This window comes from Apostichopus japonicus, chromosome 19 (genome assembly GCF_037975245.1).
Source record: "Apostichopus japonicus isolate 1M-3 chromosome 19, ASM3797524v1, whole genome shotgun sequence".
Lineage (NCBI taxonomy): Eukaryota > Metazoa > Echinodermata > Holothuroidea > Aspidochirotida > Stichopodidae > Apostichopus > Apostichopus japonicus.
Genome location: NC_092579.1, coordinates 4,434,006 through 4,456,194, shown reverse-complemented (window position 1 = coordinate 4,456,194; position 22,189 = coordinate 4,434,006). Strand labels below are relative to the sequence as shown.

At 34.0% G+C, this 22,189-nt stretch overlaps 1 protein-coding gene across 1 annotated transcript in view; it reads left to right on the top strand.

Annotated features, from left to right (window-relative positions):
- LOC139960490 (uncharacterized) overlaps window positions 1–21,982 on the top strand; it is a 28,668-nt gene extending 6,686 nt beyond the window's left edge. The window contains exons 2-3 of the mRNA XM_071958886.1: window positions 5,570–5,739; window positions 20,136–21,982. Coding sequence (XP_071814987.1) covers window positions 5,570–5,739; window positions 20,136–21,041 — 1,076 coding nt within the window. The 3' untranslated portion in view covers window positions 21,042–21,982. The remainder of the gene's footprint in view (window positions 1–5,569; window positions 5,740–20,135) is intronic.
- Window positions 21,983–22,189: the final 207 nt, after the last annotated feature.

The window sequence follows — 22,189 nt, the reverse complement described above, 5'->3', positions numbered from 1 at the left end:
CTGCAGTGATGACGTCATGCGTTCCGCTGTTGCCAGATGCTTTCACAAAAATATCACCAAATTTGAAAATTATTTTATCTTCGTCAAACAAGATTCTATGAGGGTCACGATGACCTCAAAAAATGCAAGAAGTTCCCAACATTTGATTGCTGTTGTTGTTAGTGCAGTCTACTTCAGCCAACGGGGTATTCTCTTAACGTGTTACTACTGTGAAAGTGAGGATCAATTTTAACATACATTTTTTTATTTCATTATATGCATGAAAAGAGATAAACCATACGCTGGTAGAACTTGAATTGATTTAAACATGATGTAGTTGTTGATCCTGGTGAAATCTGTAAACTCCAAACAGAGAGCCTTGGATTAAGAATTGATTCATTTTAAGATAGAGTTTGATTTATGAGTCTATCTATAGCATAAAGACCTAAAGAATAAACAAAAAATCCAAATTTATCCCATATTGGGACAAATCAATAAGAGGATAATGAAATGAAGCAAACGTATTTGAAGTGTATCTTCCCGGAAGAGAGCAAATATCTTTTCCGGTAATATACAGAATATTAGAGTCTATTGGTCAAAGTTTCACTGGAAACAACTGATTCTTCACACTATAGTACAATTTTAATCAAGATTACGTTTCACAGAATACTTCGAAATGGTTTTTGTTTTCGTCGTGAGAATCATGGGATAAATAATTATTATAATTATTGAAGACAATAACACTGTATATTATGGAAAGTTATTTCTTTTTCTTAAATTGTTTCGACTATAATATATAAAAGAATGTGTAAAAGTAAGTTGGCCTGACGTTTCGATCCTGGCAGGATCTTCTTCAAAGGCTAAATGACAAGTAACAGTAACAGATCTTCTCTCCATCCCTTGTCTACTAATCCCCTTACATCTATCTCTTTGTGTTCACCATGCTCATTCACCTGTCTGTATTCTATGCGTGTTTTTTGTCCCTTCTGTTACTGTTACTTGTCATTCAGCCTATGAAGAAGATCCTGCTAGGATCGAAACGTCAGGCCAACTTACTTTAACACATTCTCTTACACAGGCTCTCGATAAGCAGTTTGCTAACAGTTTTAATTTATTTTAATATATAAAAGACACAGGAATGATACATGAAACCTTTGATTCCGGAGATCTTCGGGTATATCTTATTGAGTTCGTGATTCGTGTTAATATACAGTAACTGCCAATGCTGACTTCTCCCCTTCACTGAAATTAGACAAATTCAGCATAAAATTTCGCCTTTTTTAAATCTGTTAATCTTTGAAGCAGTTTAATTGGTAATGTCAACATGTCCCAACACTGACAACCTACTTTTCTCTCCTGACATCCTTTTGTTTATTGAAACATTTACGTCCTTGAGCTGTTCGACAGAAAGACTTATTTGACGGAGTTCTTCCTTATTCCTGAGAGCAGATTTAACAGAATATGTCGTGATTAAAATCCATTAGGGAGGCAGGAAGGTTACAACTTACGACTACTTTACATGGAGCTGTTAAAGGTTTCAAAAATTAATCAATCCGTGAAGGCCAATCTTTAATCCTTAACACTCGGTAGAATACTGGGACAATTTAAGAGTTTAGATCTTGCCAGTGTAGGAATATAATGTTGGTTAATATGTACGTATGTATGTCTAATATATATGTGTGAAAGTGGCAAATGTATGTATGCATGTATATGAATGGACGTATGTACACATGAACGCATGAATGTATGTGTGATGTATGTATATATGTGGACGTCCGTGTGTATGTATGTATGTATCTGTATAAGTAATATATAAGACCAAGAAAGGAGAACACACCCCCACCCGATGCTTTATTGAAGTAGAAGTCTGGCTACGTCATACGTACACTAACATGTGAAATACCTCAAGCCATAGCCTTATTGAGAAATACCAACACAACTGACATTTCACCCACTGTAAACCTTACGTATGCATTTGCAAAATAGTCTAGACGCCGATTTCAATATCCCTTGAGCTAAAAATAAGCAAAGTCTCATGTAGAACATATTGACATTTGCCATAGGCCTACCCATAGCAGTTTAATGAATTATATTTAGACCCATTTCACGACAAACATGTATAAGTATAACCTTACTACGTGGTTTGCCGTTATGTTGTGATTGGCTTTCTTTCTCTTTTGAACTTGTCCAAAGTTGAGCTGAAAATATTAAAGGGACCGGCATTGTGGAATAAATGACGTGAACTGATGACAATAGACACAAGTAACGGATAATGTTATGTAATACTACTGTTTGGACTAAGCGTGAGTCAAGTAGCCTAGCTTTTTCTATATAGCGAATTCCCATAAGTTGAATTTCACAACATAATGTACGTTAACCACTGTAGCTATACCAGGCATAACTATGTCAGAATGATGTTAAACATGCCAGGTTAATGGCGGCATACTCATTAAACCCTCTACGCGTAAAAGTCTAGTAAACTAGCAGATTCAATCAAATGTGTCACTATGTCTGCTAAGAAAATCTGAAAGTCTTAATACTATGACAATACTTTCGACAAGTTTATCTACAGACGATATTCCAAGACTTTGCTATAACCTACATAAGCACTATACGATGCTATTCTGTATATTAGGCTTGTTGTATGGTCTTAGTGTCATGCTTCCCTGACACATTGATTGTTTGTGATTGTTTATTTAAAGGATTATAATTCTTTCTAGATAAAGGGAACAGTTTTAAATGAACCTAAATCTTAATCTTTTCCAGAGATACAAAACCCAGAAAGCCTTGAAGGGTTATTTCAGGATGAATCCAACGGTTACTTCCGGTTGAGATCTATTTTGTTTCCTCCTTGGTTTCTTGTCAATACCGCAGGAGTTTGCGTGAATGATAATTTAGTAGCATCTTGTAAGAATCTAACAGGCGTGCTGCTCTGCCCATGAAAACCAATCTATCACTCACGACAATTCACCAAATTAATTTTCAGAAAGCTGGCAAGAGAAAGTGAGCTAGAGGTGGATTCCGGTAGCATCAGGCAGTCCTATGTGTGTAGGACTTCACACCTTACGCAGACAAATACGTGCCAATGATGAGTTTCGTATTCGACAGGAGAACCGTATTCAATTCCCGCGTGGAGGAGTTTCGCGAGTCTGTAAATTAATTTGGAAGTCTCAGAAGTGAGTTTATGGTTGTTTTATACAATCCTTACACGAGTATTAGCTCCGATCAACGCAGGAAAGAGCCGTGATGGATGTGGCGTATGATGAGCTGAGACAGGCGTACATGAACCCGAGAGTAACGGTTGATTGTTTCACATTTGACATGCATACAACTAGACCATGTTGAATCTCAGAGCTGTCGAAGAGCAGACTGCTTTTCACTGACGCGTTCAACTCGGTATATATATATATATATATATATATATATATATATATATATATATATATATATATATCGGCATTAATAAAAGAATACACGGGGAGAAGGCCAGTTGATAAGAACTCCTCTGGCGATATTTCAATTATATTCACAAATCATGAAATGTCAGCGTCTGACATGATCCATACATTGAATATGGAAAAGAAATAAACCCCTTATCGACTGAAACAGGAGTTTCGAAACAGCTTGCACGAAATTAAAGACACGTGGCCCGAGTTTGATGATAAGATGTTCGTGTAATATTAATGAACAATAGCCTTCTGCAGATATGGAAAGGTTATACACACAGCTCCGGTGACTGATAATATGCATCTCCTGTGAGGTTTTGTTGTGAAAATGTGGAAGTTTGGAGGTCTTAAAACAACACAACTACAGTATAAAACAATATACAAGGAGAAAATGTGGGACCTAATATGCAACTTTTGATCAATTCGAATCGTTTGAACTTTGAGTGAAGTTATGCATAATCTTTGGTTTCAGCCTCACATTACGTTACGTCAGTCTGTAGGCTAACTTTAGATTTTCGTATGGTCAAGTTGTAGTGACAATTTTAAATATATCCTCAAAACGAAACATTTTGTGAAAAAGAAACCAACTAACTACAGCCTAAAGTACGTGGAAGAGAGGATTTAAATACAATTAAAGCTTTTGTTTACAAAACTTACTTTTTATGGTCACGTGTTATATCGTTTGTATCGATTACTTTAAGATTACTTATCGATTACTTATTTTAAGAGGGTTGTGTGGGGAAGGGGGGGGGGAAGCTGGTTACAATAATCTATGCAATATAGTCCCATTGAAAACTGTAAGTTGGTTGTCCTAACGAACATCGAGACTACAACCCTACAACTTGCGATGAGTGATTGAGGTGTACGACATCCACGTGCAGTGACTTGATGAGATAATTCAAGGGAATCAAAGATTAACTGTGTACATTCCGAAGATGACTGGAAAATACAGTAATGATTTTTCATCAAGAAATTCCGACTTTGCAGCATGAAGCGAAAATAACCCTTCCATCCAATTCATATAGGGTTATAATTTAGTTAACAATAATCGTGTGATAGCAACATAGATTTATAGCTACAGTTCATCTCATACATAAACATTAATATGGTGGCGGGTTATGGTTTCATCAAAAGTATAGGTTTAGGACATTTCTCTTTTCTGCCTTATTTCGCCAAAATCTCCCAAAAATCCAATCACAAAATGACCAAAGAGATATACATATCATCTAGTGGATTGCTAAAAGCTGTTTTTATTTTTGCATTGATAATTACTCATTATTGTTGTACTAGTCGAAACTAATATCCCATGGTAATACAGGTCACTGTTTAGAAGCCAGTTTACTCTCTCTTTGTGTTTTAAATTAAGAAAAGTAAAATAAAATTAACATTTCAGACTCGTTTTATGGATGAGATAACAGTGAGCGATGAAACTATATACCTGTAACGGACGGCATGCACCATTTTGCTTTCACGTTTGATAAATTTCCATCTTTTAAAACAACGCATCATAAGTTTGTTTGTTTATTTATTGTTTTATCACAAAAAAAAATATTACAATGTGAGGTCTTACGGTGTGGTCTAAGTGTGGTCTTACTGTGATCAAGTTTAACATTATGTTCTCTATTACTCAAGAAGGTTTTGTAATGTTGATATTTCTGACGAAGTCTAAAACAGAGCACAATCACTCTTCATAATACCATATGCATACAAGAACCATCATTAGCGTATAAATAAACCGTGCAGACAATAATCATAACTCTGTTTATTCTTCATTTGGTTCAGTCGGTTATATTTTGTCGTTTATACTGGCCTGTTATTGTAATAACGTAACTCAGTGGCAATTACGTAAAACTGTGTACATAACTATCTGACGTCATGGAGTTGAAACTCGGTATACATACACTCTTCATAAGAACTCGATGTCCGCGAACACTCCTTCATCCGAAAATTTCAAAACATGCTAAATAAAATAATGATCGCAGCTTGGATACAGATACGAAGACATGTAACGAGGTAACCAATGGGTGCTCTACAGAGAGCAGTTTTCCATACGATTACGTAATACTTATGTTTTTTTGTGGAAAGTATAATGAATATTTATGATGATATTCGTTAATAGTTTTATTCTTATTTTGTCTTCCCAGACGACAAGGATGACAGTGATAGTTCTACCAAGAGAAGAAGAAGTCGAACGAACTTCAACGGCTGGCAGCTGGAGGAGCTAGAGAGGGCGTTTAATGACAGTCATTACCCGGATGTGTTCACGAGAGAAGCCCTAGCCATGCGATTGGACCTTGTGGAGTCACGTGTACAGGTGAGAATACGCATAAGTTAAAGCGTTAACTTGTGAGTGATGTTAACTGAATGGATGAATGAGTGAATGAATGAATGTATGAATGAATGAATGTATGTATGTATGTATGTATGAATGAATGAAGACATGAATATATGAATGGATGAATGAAAAAATGAGTCAACGGATGGCTCAATGAATGAATGAATGTGCCCAAGAAATTATGAAAATCATTTTGCATAAGGCAACGAATGAATGAATGAGTGTAAGAATGTATGGATGAAATGACAGAAGGCATAAATGGATGAATGAATGCATGAATGAATAACTAAATGAATGTTTGAATGAATAACTAAATGAACGCATGGAGGAATGGATGGATAAATGAATGAATGTAGGAATGAATCGATCAATCAATAATATTTCACCTTGTCCGTATATTTTGCTCGTCTCCTACGTTTTGTCAAACATCCATACAATATAGATGTATTAATTAAATAGAGGGAGCCTTTCTCCTCTTAATATAGCCTCCTCAGTACAAAATCTATTTGAAGCAGGGCTGCAAATTTATTAACAAAGTTAAATCGATAGTATAATGGAACACTCGAAGACAACTATAATATTCAGATATATGATAACTTACAAAAAAAAAATAACTTTAAAAGTATGTTTTAATACATTGCATCTGAGTAAGATTAAAATGACCTCCCGCTATATTTTTTCTAGGCCGGTTTGTTTCACCACCGCCGCGTTTTCAAGTCAAAACAATGACTTTGTTTTAAAAGTGTTTTCTTCTGGTTTTTCCTTTTGGTTAAATTGATTGAAAATAGCGCGCTATAACAATAGCAAACCAGTTCCGACAATTATTTTTAATGGTTACCAAAAAAACGATCAACAGAAAAGAAAAACATTAAAGGAAAATTACTCTTCAATTCTTTTTATATGTCAATAAATCCATAACCAGCAGAAAACGCAGCAAAATTTGGCAACATTTAATAAATTATCTTTGTAGACCCATTTCTAGTAACGATCGATCAACTAATGCAGAATAAAATAGAGAGAAAAGATTTTTTTTTGAATAAAATATTAGCTTCGGTGCTTCATGAAATCAAAACCGACGCCACTTTCATTGAAAAGTATTTGTGCTTTCTTCTTTCTTCGAAACTCATCAATAACCTATAAATTGCTTCTAGGTCACATCGATTTGACGATTCTCTTTCATTATCTTCATATTCTAATAACAATTATAAGTAAAGCCTATATAGCGACAATGACATTATTGAATATGCAAGGTTAACTATTATAGAAAGCATGATATAACTTAAAGCAATTGACATTTTATGCACTGAGCAACCTTTCCACAAAAATATAGTTCGGATATTTCGTGACGATAATTTTCAGGACATGAAGTTTATTTTTGGTCTCTGATACTTTTTATTGCGAATAGATTTATCAAACATTAAATGTGTCCATGAGCACAATATCATGACTAGTGAATATTTCAAATGTTGCAATTAGATTTCTTCTTCAAAATAACAAAAACATAGCTGAGCACTCTGGTTTTATCTTCTTTTCCTTAAAAGTGTAATGATAATGATCTTCTTTTTTTTTATTGTGATCATGTAATATGAAATTATCTTTTAATTGAGAATTATTTTGAAACATGGTACGCTGTAATATTGTTGGCTAAACTTTTTTCGTGAAAGAACCAAACATTAATTCAATAGTTCACTAATTTTGAACAAGTGTGTTGTTCTTGTTAAAAAAAAATACTTTTAAAGACTTTTACCCATTTAAGTCTATACCATACTTTTATAACGTGCTATAGATAAAAACCAAAATCGATAATCAATTAAGAAGCAAAGCTTTCTCAAAAGGTGGTGTTCCTTTCCCCTTAGACCCCTCCACATGGAGGACTTCTAGTGCCACTACTCCTCCACCTCACCCGCCCCCCCCCCCCATTCTACATCCTATATGGAATGTGGCTAAGAGTCTGTAGCCTGGCATATTTTGGATACACGAAACGTGCCCGAACCGTTAAGGAATTAAAACAATACGGTAATTATCAGTTGGTTATCATTTTCGGGGTTGAAAGAGAAACTTCACAAATACCACAAAGAAAATTGATCTTTTAAGTTGTGATAACCTGGTAGATTATATGGTTTTCAAACAGCTACTGTACACACAGTCACCTTTACAGTCTTATCTTGACATATACTTAAATGTTCATATATATATATATATATATATATATGAAAATATATATATATATGAAAATATATATATATATACATATATATATATATATATACATATATATATATATATATATATATATATATAAATATATAGATACAGATATAGGCACTGAAACTTGAAATTGATATCACATTAAGTGTTTCAGTCACGTGACTGTGCTCACAAAAGACAGCACTTGAGAACCGGGGACTCACAGCTGATCTGGAGTACATTAAGAAAATTAAATAATTTAACGTATGTAAAGCAATAAAAGTTTCATATAATAGCTATTGAGTAAGGTTGATCTTTACTCAAAATGAAAAGAAAAAAATTCTCGTCGATGAAAGCAAATTGCTTTTGTATTTAATCCCGTTTGAAAAATTTACGGGGCCGTCAAATATACTCACAGACAGACAGACAGACAGACAGACAACTTGGTAGTCCAAGCAAGGGCATATAGACTTGGCATCTTGACAGATATTGAAAAAAAAAAATCTTGAGTGAAAGCTTGATACAAAGATAAGGTTATCATTACCATAATTTTGTTTACTACTATGTTGATATACATATTAATTGTTTTCCGTTTTAACTTAACGTAACCAGAAAACGAACCCCCCCCCCCTCCCCTCCCCCATTCGAAATTGAATCGAGGCGCGAAATAAAATTACTATAGAAGTGACTTAATGCCCAATAATATTTGCATAATAATTAAGAAACTTCACATTTTTCGAGTCTTTGCATTTTGCTTGTGAATTGATTAGTTTACTCGAGCTTTGACTTGAATACAAACGCCGATAAATGATATAACAGGAATACCAAAACTATTACCAAACAAAATTACCTGTATTCTTTCAAATATATTAAAAATTTATGACACTCCAGAGATTTCGCTTTTATTAATCATGATTAGTATAATAATTGTTGCTGTTATTATCATTTGTTCAGTAAATTATCCCTGATATCTCATTGTCTGTAGTCGTCAAATGACAATGTTATGAACTATAACTACTAATCACGTTTTCACTTTATAGTCTCCATCGTCGGAATATTACCGGTAATGGAAAGAACAAAAAAAAAACTTATATTTTGCCGAATTAAGAAGTTTTCCTTTTATAAAATGTGCCTCATAGAATCCTGGTGTATTTATGTCATTTTCTCCCCCCCCCTTTATTTTTACCTTTTAGCAAAACACCAAGTGACAGCTTTTCTCTCTCCATCTCTCTCTCTCTCTCTCTCTCTCTAAGCTCTCTCCCGCGGTGTTTGAGGGGCTAAGAGTAGACTACCTGTTTTGTAACCACAGACAAACAAAATCAAAGGATATTTCAATTCGACCTTCTATCCCGTCAAAACACTTAACTTTAAAATCAATTTTTATTCACCTCCTCTTTAGTTCTGTTTTTTTTTTTTGGTTGTCTCTTTTGCTCTTTGTTTATTGCTGGTCTTTTGCGTCATAAGATGAAAAGAGTTGTAAATCACAAAAGAGCTATTGTGATCTCTTGTTATTTAATTAACTTTTAAAGTAATAAACAACATGGCTAGTTTTGTGTGTGTGTGTGTGTGTGTGTATGGATAGAATATATAGATAATGTGTGAACATCCACCCCTTCTAAGGACACCGCTTAGTATGCGTTTTTAAGTAACGTATCACTGTAGAAATTAGAGACACACATAGTCTACTCCAGTTACGTCAATACGCTCGACACTTGCGACACAATGGCAGCATTTTCAACAAGTTCGCATTCTCCTTGAGGACTTAATGTAAGGTAAACGACGGGAATCTAGAGGGTCTAATAGCGTCTATTAACTAACAATGAGTAGTCCTCCACAAGTGATTTACTTTCTCCATTCTGACATACAAACAATAAGAGTTTTTAGAGTAACCCCGTCAGCTGTTGTGTTTGCTGTAAGTATACACAATACAAACGGTTCACAAAAGTCGGTGGCTTTTCAGGGGGTTACAAGTCAACCTATTATTGCTAGTTTGGCTATAGAAGTCACAGTTACCTGGTAATGGGAATCCCTTTAATTAAAATTGAAAACCACATGGGAGGTCTCTGGATACCGGCGAGTAGGTTGTAGCATATAAACCGATACGCCTTAGCAAGATATTGGCCCTTTTTTTTTCTCCTATTTTTTACCATTTTTTGTGTAATGGAGATGGAAGTTATCAGTTTAGACTAATTAATACTCTACGTACAAAAAAAATATATTTTGATGGTAATTTGTAGATTCCAGAATGCCCTTCAATATGCATGCTGCAAGTTAAATGAAATGTTATAAAAGCATGATAAAAACAAATATTGGCAAAATTACAGTGAGCGGTATTTTTCTTTTCAAGGTGTTATCATAACTGAAGGGAATATACTAAGGAATAATGCATATGACTAATGAATAATGAATATGAATAATGAATAATGAATATGACTAATGAATAATGAATATGAATGAGTAACATTAGAAAGAAGCTACTGTATACTGAGAGAATATTTCATTGCTGGATTGCTCAAAGATTTCAGAAGTATAAGGTCTTGGATGTTTACCAAATTTATGTATACATATATTGAGGGGATTGGAGTGTGCAGTATAAGACCATTGAATGTCTCATTTAGGGAAAATACCTTGGAGCTGGCAGTAAAATGTAGAGGTCAAACTTTTAGTAACGTTTATTTAATACTTTTTTATAGCAAGATATGATTACCGTTAAACAAGACATATGGGCAGCTAAAATGAACTATTAAGAAGAACAGCCATATTCTCTTTATTGTTCTCTTGATTGTTCTCTTGAATGTGCTTTTCATTCAAAAGAGAATACCTTGGTATAGTCGACCGAGATTTAGTCCTGTCCCACTAGTGCCACCCTGCCCCACCCACACCGCTCTCAACCCCACCCCAACCATCCGTGCTTCGTAATGATGTTCATCCTACCGGTCACCGGCAACAATCTCACACCATCCCAAAACAGATCACAGATATAATAATTCACTGGCCATTGGTATAGTAGTACGGGGTGAGAATAACATCTACCCACCTCAGCCACCCTACCCCACTAGCACCGAACCCTACCACAACCTCCACATCACCTACCACAATCTGCATAATAAACATGTCTTGACTAGCAACAGAATAACTGTTCGCAGGCAAAATTAGTCCCCCATCTTCAGGGATTCAATTTTAGCGGGTTTCACTTATCTCATTGGTATAGTTATTACACTGTTATTACCACACCGTTTCATTTCAATTTCGTGCATCATTTAAGACCCCCTTCACCCACCATCTACCCCCCCCCCCCTCTTCCAGGCGTCGGCACAATTCAGGCATCACCAATGCATTTAACTGGTAATTTTACCATTTATATATGTCAGTGTCATCAATACATCTTAACACTCTACTTTAAAAAAGTAAAATGTGGTGTAAATAGTAGTAGGGAAGAAAAAAAAAACGGAACGAACGAGCCAATGAAAATCAAACATTGACATAGTTTTGGTTCATAAAGCCCTAACCAGCTTGACGCTAAGGGGGCCTAACCTTTGCTTTGATTGAATATCGAATGCACTAATGTCATTTTATGGAGGTTTAAGAGTTCCCTTTGTATCATTCTCCATTAGTGGTTTCCTGATCTAAGACGTCGGTGTTTGGTGCCCAATGTTTGTCCAATTATTATCAGAGGACTTTAACCGATAGTATACAAGCCCCACTGTTTAGTTGACAGGGTACATCGCAAGCAAATTAATTTAGCCTCCCCGGTGGCCAGTTAATTGACTTAATGCTTTGACAGACAGGACTAGTTGGCAAACAAATTTACAGGGAACGAGAAAGTCACTTGTTAGTTGGCGAGAGAAAAAAAAAGTCAACAGTCCTCTTTTGATTTCGTATCGACGTAATAGAGAACTCCACGTTATAAGGCTGTTAGAATTGTTGTTACGAGAAAGAAAAGTGGAGAGAAAAAGGAGAGAGGAAGGAGTGAGAAGAGAGAAGAGAGGAGAGAGAAGAGAGGAGAGAGGAGAGAAATCACGGAACGAACGTTTTAAACCTCACAGATTTAGGCTTTTATTCCGTTCTCATTGTCAGTTCTAATTGTCTGTTAGACACAAGAAGACGAAGAAAAAACGAGGATGGGGTGGGGGGGGGTGGGGGAATGTTCTGTACTCAAAACTTCTTCAAAACCATCTTTTAGAAAGTGACGTCTTGATCAAGTCCATCTTTCATAAATCTTTATCACCGTAAAAAAAAAACCTCATAAAAAAATCATAAAATAAAGTTGGAACTTTTTGAATCTTGCTGTAAAATAAAGTTCATTTATTCTAGCTGCCCCAGATCAAACCGTGTTAGTGCACTTTCCAAGGTGTTTTATAAATCCTCAGGGGCATAAGATGCGAATTATTCCATATTACTTTCATTTTCTCGACAAAATCTTATCAAAAGTCACAATAACGCCAACCCCTACAAGCTAATTTCTCTTTTAATGAACCTTTTAAGAATTTTCTCAGATTTTCTTTGGCAAATCTTTTTTTTTTTCTATTCTTGTAAAGCCAATGAATAGAGCATTATAAGTTTAAAATAACGTTTTGGCTCGAGGATTCAAGCCTTGGATATAATATATTTCACTTCAATTAAGATGCCTGACTTCAGGTCATTTCAAGCAGATTATATCTATGGGGTGGTTTTTTTTTTTTTTTTTAATTCCATCTGGAAAGAAATTTCTCTCTTGATGTAGCTAAGAGGTTTAAACCCATGCATTTATTCAAATCACACCCAATTTACATTTGTTAATGCAATTTATATTTCTTTAGTATAGTAGATATAGCTCTCTTTATTTTATTAAGCTTTCGGCCATTCGTAAATTTTACCGCATTGATAAACCCAACCACTTATGAAAATGCTAATTGTGGAATACAAAATGTTACACTTTTCCCCCTCTTTTTATAAATTCAAATTTCTTGTCTTGATAAGATGTTGTCTTAGTAAATCTTTTCTTTTTCAAAAACATAAACGAAGTACAATTAAGTCGATATATATTGTTGTTATTATTATCTTTAGCAATGAGTAAATATAGCGGAAGACATATTTACATCTATATTTATTCTTAGCCATCGGCAAAAAATTAACTTCTGAAACCGCAGAGAACATGAAGTTGTCACCAAAGTATTATGTTTTCCTGACCGCGTAAAACCTTCCTGGTAACATGTAACCAGACATTAATTTAAAAAAACAATCAATTACTGAACCAAACAATAGAGAATGTAGTGGTAAACACAATAGCAAACTAATTACATTGTTTTCGTAATCCTTCTATGCAGTTAGATTTTTACATTGTTTTTTTTTTGTTCTTCTACTTCTTTCTTTCTGACTTTAAGATTTTACCTTGTAAATAATCATCATCCGTCCACCTGTTATGGTTAGGCTATATATGTTTAGTCTTTTTTGTTATACATTTTTTGTACAAGCAGCCAACCGTGAAATGAGGATATCTAGTCTTAACATAGTTTATAAGTATACAGCCACCCTTAACTTCAAAAGCTACATATACTTGCTCGAATTAACATCAATCTAATTGTATTTTGTTACCCCCTAAATCCAGTTTTTTTGACAAAGGGAGAAACCTTTTAATTTTTTTTTTTTTTTTTTTTTTTTGGTTTTAAGGATTTTTAACAACCTGTCCTATCGTACCTTAATGTCAATTAAAATGCATCTGAGCGAAGGTTTGCCCTTTGGTCATATATTCACTTTGCCGCTTAACTTGTAAGTCAAACACTAAACTCACCACGCACGAAACTTATCTTCGTTTTTTTTCTTATTCTTCTTCTTAATTTTTTTTTTGTTGATAATTCTCCTCTTTTGTCTATATTTGGAGTACATATAAATTCTCGTTTTTTTTTTACCCCTTTCTCTCTTTTTGGTTTCGGAGTGGATTTTTTTTTTTTTTTTGGCTTTCTGTCTCTCATTCTTCCTTTTTTTCCCTACTCGTTCTCTCTTATACTTGCTTGATTCTTGGTGTATATATGTATAAATCTATATATATACCGACAAACAGACTTTGTTTTAAAATTATTTCTTGCTAGAGGGCAAAATCAGCGACCAGAGATTTGTTCATTCACCGTGGTTGGTTGGAAAAGAACATTTACTTTGCAAAATTAAATCAAAATAGTAAAAAAAAGACAAAATCAAAGAGAGAATTAAGAAGAAGAAGAAGAAGAAGTCAAGACAATATATATAAGAGACAGGGGGAGAACAAGATCAAACACCCCAAGATGATGAGCATTGATGAAGATCGAGATTTTGTGGAAATTTTAAGCACTTATACCAGTTCTTTGTTTTGTTCTTGTTTGGTACGACATAGAGTGGGTGGTTTCCTAAACTACAAGTAATAAACAACAAAAAAGGCCTCCGAAGAAGATGTGGTCGAATTATTCAATTGTTCAATACAAAAGGAATAGATATATATAGAGACAGATAGATATGTAAATGAGAATAAATCGTTTAAAAATACGCTTCAAGAATGGTTACGTTAATAATATTAATTGCAAATATACTGAATAAATGATTAAGATACACTCCTTTTTATAATGTTGCAGAAGTAGCGTATAGCGTCGGCTCAAAATGCTCTTTTTTTTGTACTGAATTCACTCTGAAGTATTTGTATTTATATATACTGTTTTCTGTTTTTAGTTATTTTAGAACATTTTAGAATATTTCTGCTGCGTGATAGCGTTTTTTTTTTCTTAATTGATTTTCGTTCCAAAGAGAAAAAGACAATGAGTAACAATTTTTCATAGATTACTTTGATTCAACCAGGCAAATAATAACTTATTTCTTGTCACAATGGTATAATTTATCCTATATATTTTAGTTTCCAATATCTATTATTAACGTAATTTCTAGTTTGTAGTATTTTATGTGCCCGATTACACTATTAGTAAAATGCTGCCACACTTCCATTCCGACCGGGCGGTGGTAGGGTGGTTGTTGGGGGGGGGGGGGGGTGGTAGTAGCAGGACTTATTTTCATGTACGCTGTTTCATACATCTTAAAAGTGAATGAAACAAACGACCTGTCACCCATTCTTGTATCTTTGCCTATGTTGTAAGTGTCACTTTTCTCGATATTAATTTTCTTGATTGCTCTCTCAAAGCTTTTAACTTTCGTTACATGTCTAATCCGTCACTGAAGATTTGATGACCAAAAAGTCGATCTTAATAAATAAGAGACCCTTAAAACGTATACAAAAAGACAATCTAAAAGTCAGAAAGTAGGGAGAAGAAGTAGAAGAAGAAGAAGAATAAGAAGGAAAAAAAAAGAAAGAATCTTGCCCGACTTTCGAAATAATCACTTATATTTAACGGATCCCCCACAAACTACCTTACCAGACACGTATTGTTTGCCTAGGCAATTCTCCATATAACAAGAACGTACATTTAATCTCCCACAAGAAATTAGTTTCAAAGGCATCTTAAAAGAGGCCTGATGGTTTTTATCTTCACGTCTTCAGAGAAATGTCACGAAACGGGTGAACAAGACCAAAGCATGCCTTATCAACTCTAACGCACCTCGTATATTAAGGGAGAAATTTTCTTAATTGAGTGACTAAATCTGGTAAATTTAATAAAAGAGGCTGTTTCGAGTTGGTATTAGCACATATTCTGGTTGTTACTAAATGAATAGGACGGTCGTAATTGGTAAATGATGACTCGCATAGAGGAAGCGTGAGATGTGATCGAAGATACAAATTTAGCGATACAAGTCACATCCTAGGGAGGATGAAACAGTGAAGAAGAAGAAGAAGAAAAAGAAGAAGGGAAGTTTGTCACTTTCTTCTCTCTGAGCATAAAGACATACACATACATGTAAAAAAACTGTCATGGTTGTATATATATATATATATATATATATATATATATATATATATATATATATATATATATATATATATATATATATATATAAATATATATATATATATATATATATATATATATATATATATATATATATATATATATATAGCGGAAGGCCCGTGGTTCGAATCCCGGTGGAGGCTGAAAGTTTTTTCACTGTTCTTGATTTTCCAACTCATTACGATTTTCATTTATATATATATATATATATACATAGCAATATATATGTATGTATATGTAAACATATATGTATATATAAATATATGTGGGTGTGTGTGTATGTGTATGTATGTATACAACCATTAAAGCTTTGTATACGATAAGTGCATACAACAGATCCTGTTCATGATATAAGTACCACAATACATTGTTTGCTCAAAGGATTATCACGGATTATCAGATTATAACCACAATTAGCAATTAGATGGTGATTATTCGAATTTTGTCAAAGTTTATTTCTTGTCTTTGTACATTAGACCCATGTTTTTATCGATGTGCAATTATACCTATTTTTTATCATTCCAGTAAAAATAATTTTTTACATATTTTCTCAATCGCAACGAACGAAAAGATAAGTAACTTAATTTCATGTGTTTTTTTTATACCTATAACTTTATCCGTGTGCAATATGACCCCAAGCCTGCTTCTAGAAGATGCTTTAAGATTGTTTTAATAACATAGTAAACGTTATATTACCACAACTATATTCAAATTTATAATTCAAAATCTCCAAAAGAAAAAAACGCATTAAAGAGAAGACAATATCATAATATAAAATCAAATCAAATAAAAATACAAAGCAACTAACTCTTTAATATGTTTTCTTTTCTTTTTCCGTTTTTCCAATTTACTTTTGTCATTAACGTGATCGCATACAAAAACCATGGTAGTTGTCTTCCTATGCATATGTAATGATATGATCACTCAACACGATTCTTTGCCATTACTGAGAGAAATAATTACAATTGCCTAGGTGGTGCGTGATTCTAACAAGTTTTGATATCTGATTTAACAGATGCGAGCGTCAGCTTAAAATTTGCCTTCGATTGAATTTTATGTATTTCTTCGGCAGGCTTTTCTTGATATATTTATATATATATATATATACATATATATATATATATATATATTTATATATATATATATTTATATATATATATATATATATATATATTTATTTATATATTTAATATATATATATATATATAATTTATTCGTAGAGAGTTATTTGTCACTCCAGACATTTTTCTATTATTATATTATTATTATTTTTCTCCGAAAAAAAATGTAATCTAAATATACCATGAAAGATTTTGACACATGTATATTTCAAAGCAGCGTAATATGTAGAGTAGCATTATTGCAGACAATTGTCTTTCCTTGATTTTTATTTAAAATATATGTTGATGTAGTTAGTTTTTAAGTTTTAACAAGTCAGGCTTTTATACGGTAGTTTGTTACCGAAATGTCTAACGTTGACGATCTTCAGCACTTCCTTAATCTGAAGATCGAGTTGTAGGTGTAATTATGACTTTAATTGGGGGCGTGGTCACTGAGAAGGGCGGGTCCGCGATGGGGTGCAGTAGGGTAGGAGAGGAGCAAACTCATTGTGTAATTTGAATAAAACAGGCTAGCAATAATAAAAACATTGAAATAGTTAGAGCAAAACGAAACATCATTTGAATAGCTATTTCTTATACTCTGGCAAGCGATTTCTTATTCTATCATGTAATAAAACATTTCTTGAAACGAATGTCAGTTGTTGCATCTATAATGCATTTCTATGAACAAACGAATGCAATTTCTTCGGTAATATCCTTAAAGGAAGTAAGAACATTTCCAATGTATATTTGCGCAGCTGGTATGTTAAATAATTAAGGGGATTGTTTATAATTACATAATTAATAACAGTTTACTTGAGCACAACATTGCTGTTCTATATTTATTTCTGATATGACTGTTTATTAAAAGTCATTTGGTCATCAACTCACCTCCTGTGATAGGACTACTTTTGACACAACTGTTTGATACTCGAACTCGGGACCTTATGATTGGGAGGCACCGGCGTTAACCGCTGAGCTAACACTCCGAATATATATTTATGTATACACTCGTTATAGTATGCCACTGTACATATTTGAAGGGGAAAAGTAACTAGCTGACCCGTTCACGTCTGACATAGTTTTATTTGTCAAATGAACTCTAAATAATTATTTATCTGTTTGTAATTTTTGTCCTTTTCACTTTGCTGACAAGAAAGCTCGTCCCCATGAAACAGGTTTCATCTTTAAATTATGTAAGCTTTCTTCATATTCCAGTTTTCAATAATACTTTTAAAAATTAAAAAAAACCTCTTCTTCTCGCCGGCTTTTCAGATTAAATTTTACAATTGCTTTCCTCTTTTAAGTCTGCTTGGCAAATTCAGGGTAATAACTAATAAAAATGCATCTTTTATTTCACTTTCTCCTTCTTTTTCTTGTGGTAACTTTTGGATGAGTACTATAAGAACAAAGTAAAGTAGCGTATATGGCACACTCGAGAAAGATGGTGAAAAAAAGTGATTAATTTACACGCGAATCCATATAACATACACATGACAAGCCGAGCAGAAAAAAGCCTTATGGATAAATGCACGTATCGGCTAATTAAACAATTTGGTAAAAATGTCTAAAAGCGTTAGAAAAAAAAACAGAAAAAAGTGAGAAAATAAGAGAAAGATATATATAGAGAAATTGAGAGAAAGAATATAGCAGTGACGGGGAAAAAAGACACAAAAACTGCAAGCGGTAAGTTCTTTCTGAAGAGCATTATTATTCACAAGTACAAAGAAAATCGCTTTTCAATATCAATTATAGAATCATTTTTTATTTAAATAAAAAATCCGCGTAATGCTTCTGCGATCACGGCTACATGTATAAATAATAAAGCTAACTAAAAACAAGAATTACCAAAAGGAAGATATCCGTCATTTTAAGATGATGAATTCAGCTAAAAATGAAAAATGGTAATTATAAGATATTATCCATGGCATAAATGACGTCATTATTTGATGAAGCATATATTGGTGTCCGATCTGTTCATTTATCTAATTTTATTTAAGTGCTTAAGAACAAATGAGAGTAGAAAATATTTGAATAAGATATCAATTTATGCCACCACATGAACTATAGACGATAGTAAAATATGTCTTACGTTTTTTTTTTTGTAAAGATAAACCCCTCCTTTCAATGCTACAACCGTTTAGAATAGGATATTTTGTTTTATTGTTACTTCTATCTCAAGTTACATCGGTAAATTCCGAAATTATACGTCTCATACAAGAACATCTGTAAGAAGTAAAGAACGTAAGCCTGCATGCGAATCGTACAGCATACATTGTTTTGAGCAAATTAACATTGCAACTTTTTTTTTTTTTGGTGGGCAGTAAATTTCAGTAGAGGAAATATACTCCTGCCTCTCCCCCTTTCAAAGTGAGAGAGAGCCGTCCTCTCCCATTACACCCCCTCCCCACACCCGGTTCTACACCCTATGTTTGTTGATGTCTCCATATGAACGACGGTAACAGATTAACATTATCACTACAATATAGGTAATTATTTATATTTCATCTCAAATATTAGAAAATCAAAGTGTTTTTAAATTTGACTGGTCTAAAAAGCAGTAAAGAGTGTTGAGAAATCGAACCAATTAGTTTACCTAATGACTCATTAACCGCCTTTGGGTGAATAACGCTAACCTTTGTCAAATATTGATCAATTTATATAATTGGTTTGTTTGTTGGTTGAAAATTGTCAAACCAAACAAAAACAAAAACAAGACTGATCTAAATGTCATCTGCATTGCCTTCAAATATGCTAGAATAAGAAGAAATCTGGTCACCGGTTTTCATATTTTGCTTGCCAACGCCTGGACATTTTTCGTTGTTATGACATGTTAAAGAATATTTCAATTTTTTTTTTCAATTTCAAATTTATTTTTCATATGTTTTTAAATGATTAATACAAAACTAACATTACAGTAGGAAGGTTAACATATGAAGGACACTAGATAAACAGCAAGACTGTTATCTCAGCTAGAGACCAATATCAAATTTATAACCTTTATACTTTTGAAGCTTTTCAAAACCATTGTTAGCATGCTAATCTGATGTGACAATACATATGACGTTTCAGGCCGGTTCAGGTTACTTTAACCTTTGACATTGATCCCTAACGAGCTTTATTTCCATATTTTGTTGTATATCACCATATTACCTTTCTTCTCTCTTTTTCCTATCTCGTATTGTAGGTTTGGTTTCAAAATAGAAGAGCTAAATGGAGGAAGAAGGAAAACACAAAGAAAGGTCCCGGACGTCCGGCCCACAATGCACAGCTGACAATCTGCAGCGGTGAGCCGATCTCAGCTGACGAAATCGCCAGAAGGGAGAGAATCAAAGTTGAGAAAAAGTTAAAGCGACAACGAGAAAAAACGGTGAAACAAGGCAGTACCTCGAGGAGTCACAAGAAAGGATCGGCTGAAAAGAGACTAGACATGCATGCCGATAAATACAGCAAGTTATCGTCAGGAGATCATGGCGTTAAAAAGCGGGAAGATGGCGGCTGCAGACCGGCTGCTATGAACATTAATAACCAGCGTTGTTTCTATGGTGATTTCATTGATAATAATTTGTGGAAAGAAATGCCAGTTTTTAAAGACCATATGAAGTTCGATTCTTTAAATAAAAGCACAAAATATCCGTTTTTACCACAAATGCCTCCATTTTGTACTCTAGACGAGGCTGACGTTCGCTGTGGGAAAAGCAACCGTGACTCATTTAGCATTGACAACTTGTTATCGAATTCTACGTCTGACTTAAACCGAGAGCAAAAGTTGATGACGTCATTGTGGTTTAATGGATTTTCAGGGCTTTATCCGAGCGTACCTCCGTCAGTGTCATTACCATGGAACGCCATAACTGCATTATCAATGGCTCAACAGCAACGTATCATGGCAGGACATTTCGCTCGTATACTTTGGCCGACTGTCGCCGCCGGTCCAATCGGTATGATAGATCCTGGACTGAATCGTAAGAACATGAGCGTCGAGGCACTCCGAAGACGGGCCGAAGAGCATAAGGAAGCCATTTTGAAAGACAGCAGTCCGATCGGTAGCCCCGAACCTCGAGAGAATAAGTCACCAACTACCTCAGTTTAAATTTTGCACAATAGTTTTAAATTATAAACATTATTATTATTCATTCCTTTTTTTCTTGCACTGTGTAATTAATATGTCGCATGCAATGTTTTTTTTTTCGATGGCTTTGAAAGAGAAGGTCTAGTGGATTTTTTTTTAATGTACTAACTGGACCAAAAACTAGCCGCAAATGTAAAGCAAATATTCATTTGACGTTTTCCAAAGAAAAAAAAGAAATAAATAAATAAATAAATGAATGAAATTATCATACCCTGAGTGAGCTGCACTAGCACTTAATCGTGCTAACATATTCCTATGATATTTTACTTTAAAAAAATAAAAAATCGAAATTCTTTCAAAATAGCCATGTTGTCACAACTCCAGACCAAGTCTTTAAGATTATTTCTTACTTGATGAAAGTAATAAACATAGTGGTAATTCTGTTTCATTCCATCCATGCAATTGTCAATTCTAACACGACCCATCCACCTACCCCACCCCACTCCCCACCTCAACCTCCACTATGATCTCTTAGCCATATGAATATACTGTTTTGTCGTATGACAGAAGAGGTTTGTAAATCACATCATATCACAGTGGTAACTTACATATAGAGCCACTTATGAGAAACTCCAGTGTATTGGAATTGGTTTCAAAGGGATCTTACTTAACATTTGTATAAAGGTGTTTTTTTTTTGTATCTAACGACGTTTAAATTGGGAAAATATGTATATATCGTAAATATTTGACAAATCGTATTTAATTTATAAAATATTTTACAGCTATTTGGGTTTGATATATTTACCACAATTCACCTTCAGCTTCGTGGTTTGTGATATTTCCAAGTTAAAGTTAAGTCACGTGACTAAAAGTACGTCCTTCACATAGAGCAGTTGCGTCTCCTCCTCCCCCCCAAACACCCTCCCCTCCTCGTCACCGACCCACCAATACCCCGCGCACAACCCCCCACCCCCCCTCCCGCTCCTGTTACTCTAAATGCCTTGTAAGTGTAACAATTTCTATTCTTTAATGTCATATACACTGCAGTGAACTTAACTACATCGATTTTTGCTAGGAAGTTCACTCTTTCACGTGAATACTTAAATCGTTTTTCTTACCTAGCTTTGTTATTTACCTGAACATATTTGATGGTCTTGCAACTGATGGCA